General features: G+C 38.7%; 1 protein-coding gene across 2 annotated transcripts in view; it reads left to right on the forward strand.

Annotated features, from left to right (window-relative positions):
• The window catches only part of LOC110287586 (solute carrier organic anion transporter family member 1B2), a 65,012-nt gene extending 63,532 nt beyond the window's left edge, over positions 1–1,480 (forward strand). For both annotated transcript variants that reach the window (XM_021154159.2, XM_021154158.2), the window contains exon 15: positions 675–1,480. In XM_021154159.2, the coding sequence (XP_021009818.1) occupies positions 675–891 (217 nt within the window). In that variant the 3' untranslated portion in view covers positions 892–1,480. The remainder of the gene's footprint in view (positions 1–674) is intronic.
• The last annotated feature ends 266 nt before the right edge of the window (positions 1,481–1,746 follow it).

The raw sequence follows: 1,746 nt of genomic DNA on the forward strand, positions 1-1,746 counted from the left end.
TCCCAAAAGTCCCCCATAGCGCCCCCCACTTCCCTACCCACCCATTCCCATTCTTTTGGCCCTGGCATTCCCCTATATTGGGGCATATAAAGTTTTAGTGTCATGTCCAGTTCCTGATAATCTTAATACCCTGACATGTACATGACTGGGTTTGAAGATTTCCCATTGTCTTAAAGCCATGGATATTGTTTTTGTTTCCTTTCTGTGATACTTCTGTTTTGTTTTGTTTTCCCCTGAAGGTTAGATGCAAATGTCATGGCAAAGGGACGGATACAAGTAATCACCTTGCTAGAAGGCACAGGGTGGAGGGAGCTTTCTATAGCAATATGTCTGAGTCTCCGTCTCAATGGACTTGGATACACTAACTGTGAATACCTGATGTATCTCTTTGGGCTTTCTCCTTTTCCTGCGTGTAATGGGATGGCTAGGTGAAAAGCTCTGACTCTTCCTCTCTTCCATCATAAAGAGTCACCCAGAGTTTAATCTTTGTGTCTTGTTCTTTAGAAATAATTTCAAATGCTTTATGGTCCAATGCATAAGGTTTGATGTTTGATGTTTGATGTTTTAAATATAAGTTCACTTTTTTTATTAACTTTTAGTTCTTCATACCAGAGATACCTGTTATGAGCTGTACTACAAAAATATAAAATAATGTTTGTCCCTCTTTTTCCTAGAGTGACCTACGTGGGTTTGAATGTAGCTTTAAAGACTCCAGCACTTCTTTTATATGTTGCATTAATTTATGTTATAAAGAGAAAAATGAAAAGAAATGATAACAAGATATTAGAAAATGGAAAAAAATTCACAGATGAAGGAAACCCAGAATCTGTAAATAATAATGGATACTCTTGTGTACCTTCTGATGAAAAAAGCAGTGAAACACCTCTTTAAGGGAAGAGAAAGACACATCTGTTGCTGTGTTTTCAAACAACCCTGGTTCTTTCACTGAGGAATTTCTCATGTTACATATGATGGAGAATCTGTAATCCTATGCATTTATAGTGAAACAAACTAGAAATCAAAAGAAATAAGAGCGCCCTTGTTAGGGCATAGCTGTGCATTTGAAGATGTATGGGTTGCAAAGACTGAATGTAATGAATGAAGTTGGTTAGGTTACAATAGAAAAACAAGTATGCACGTAAGTGTTTATAACTCAAGTAAAATCAATAAGGAGGCTAGAATGGACAAAGGGGAAAGGAATGTGAAAATTGGTGACTTTAAATTAGTGTCTTCAAAAGTCAAAATTTGCATGGTGTTATTCTCACCTGAAATCTCTGCAATGGAGGGCTTCATGATGTGGCATCTTTTGGTATCCATGTTAAGTCATATATTTTGCATAATGATTAATTTGAAATTGTGTTTAATGACACATGCATCTTCTTTGCACATGTTGTACCAAACATTGAGAATAAAAAAAAAATATCAGGGCACAGTCACAATCAAAAGCAATAATTAAACACCAACTGTACAATGTCTGGGATCCAACTCACAATCTTTTGATCTCCTACAAGGGCTTGGGTCACTTCTCCAACCACGCCCTTTGTAGGACACATCTTGTCCTCTAGGCTCCAGCTGCCTGTACTCCACTGCTGCTGCTGTTCTTGGTGGTCATCTCATGGTACTGGCATCTCCAAAACAATGCATGACCCCTTCAGTCCTGGGCCATCAACTTCAACTGATGCTGTACCTTCACCAATGGCCTTCCATGGCCTCTCACAGTGCTGAGCCTCAGCTGCTCTGCGTGAC

Source organism: Mus caroli, assembly GCF_900094665.2.
Source record: "Mus caroli chromosome 6 unlocalized genomic scaffold, CAROLI_EIJ_v1.1 6_unlocalized, whole genome shotgun sequence".
Taxonomy (NCBI): domain Eukaryota; kingdom Metazoa; phylum Chordata; class Mammalia; order Rodentia; family Muridae; genus Mus; species Mus caroli.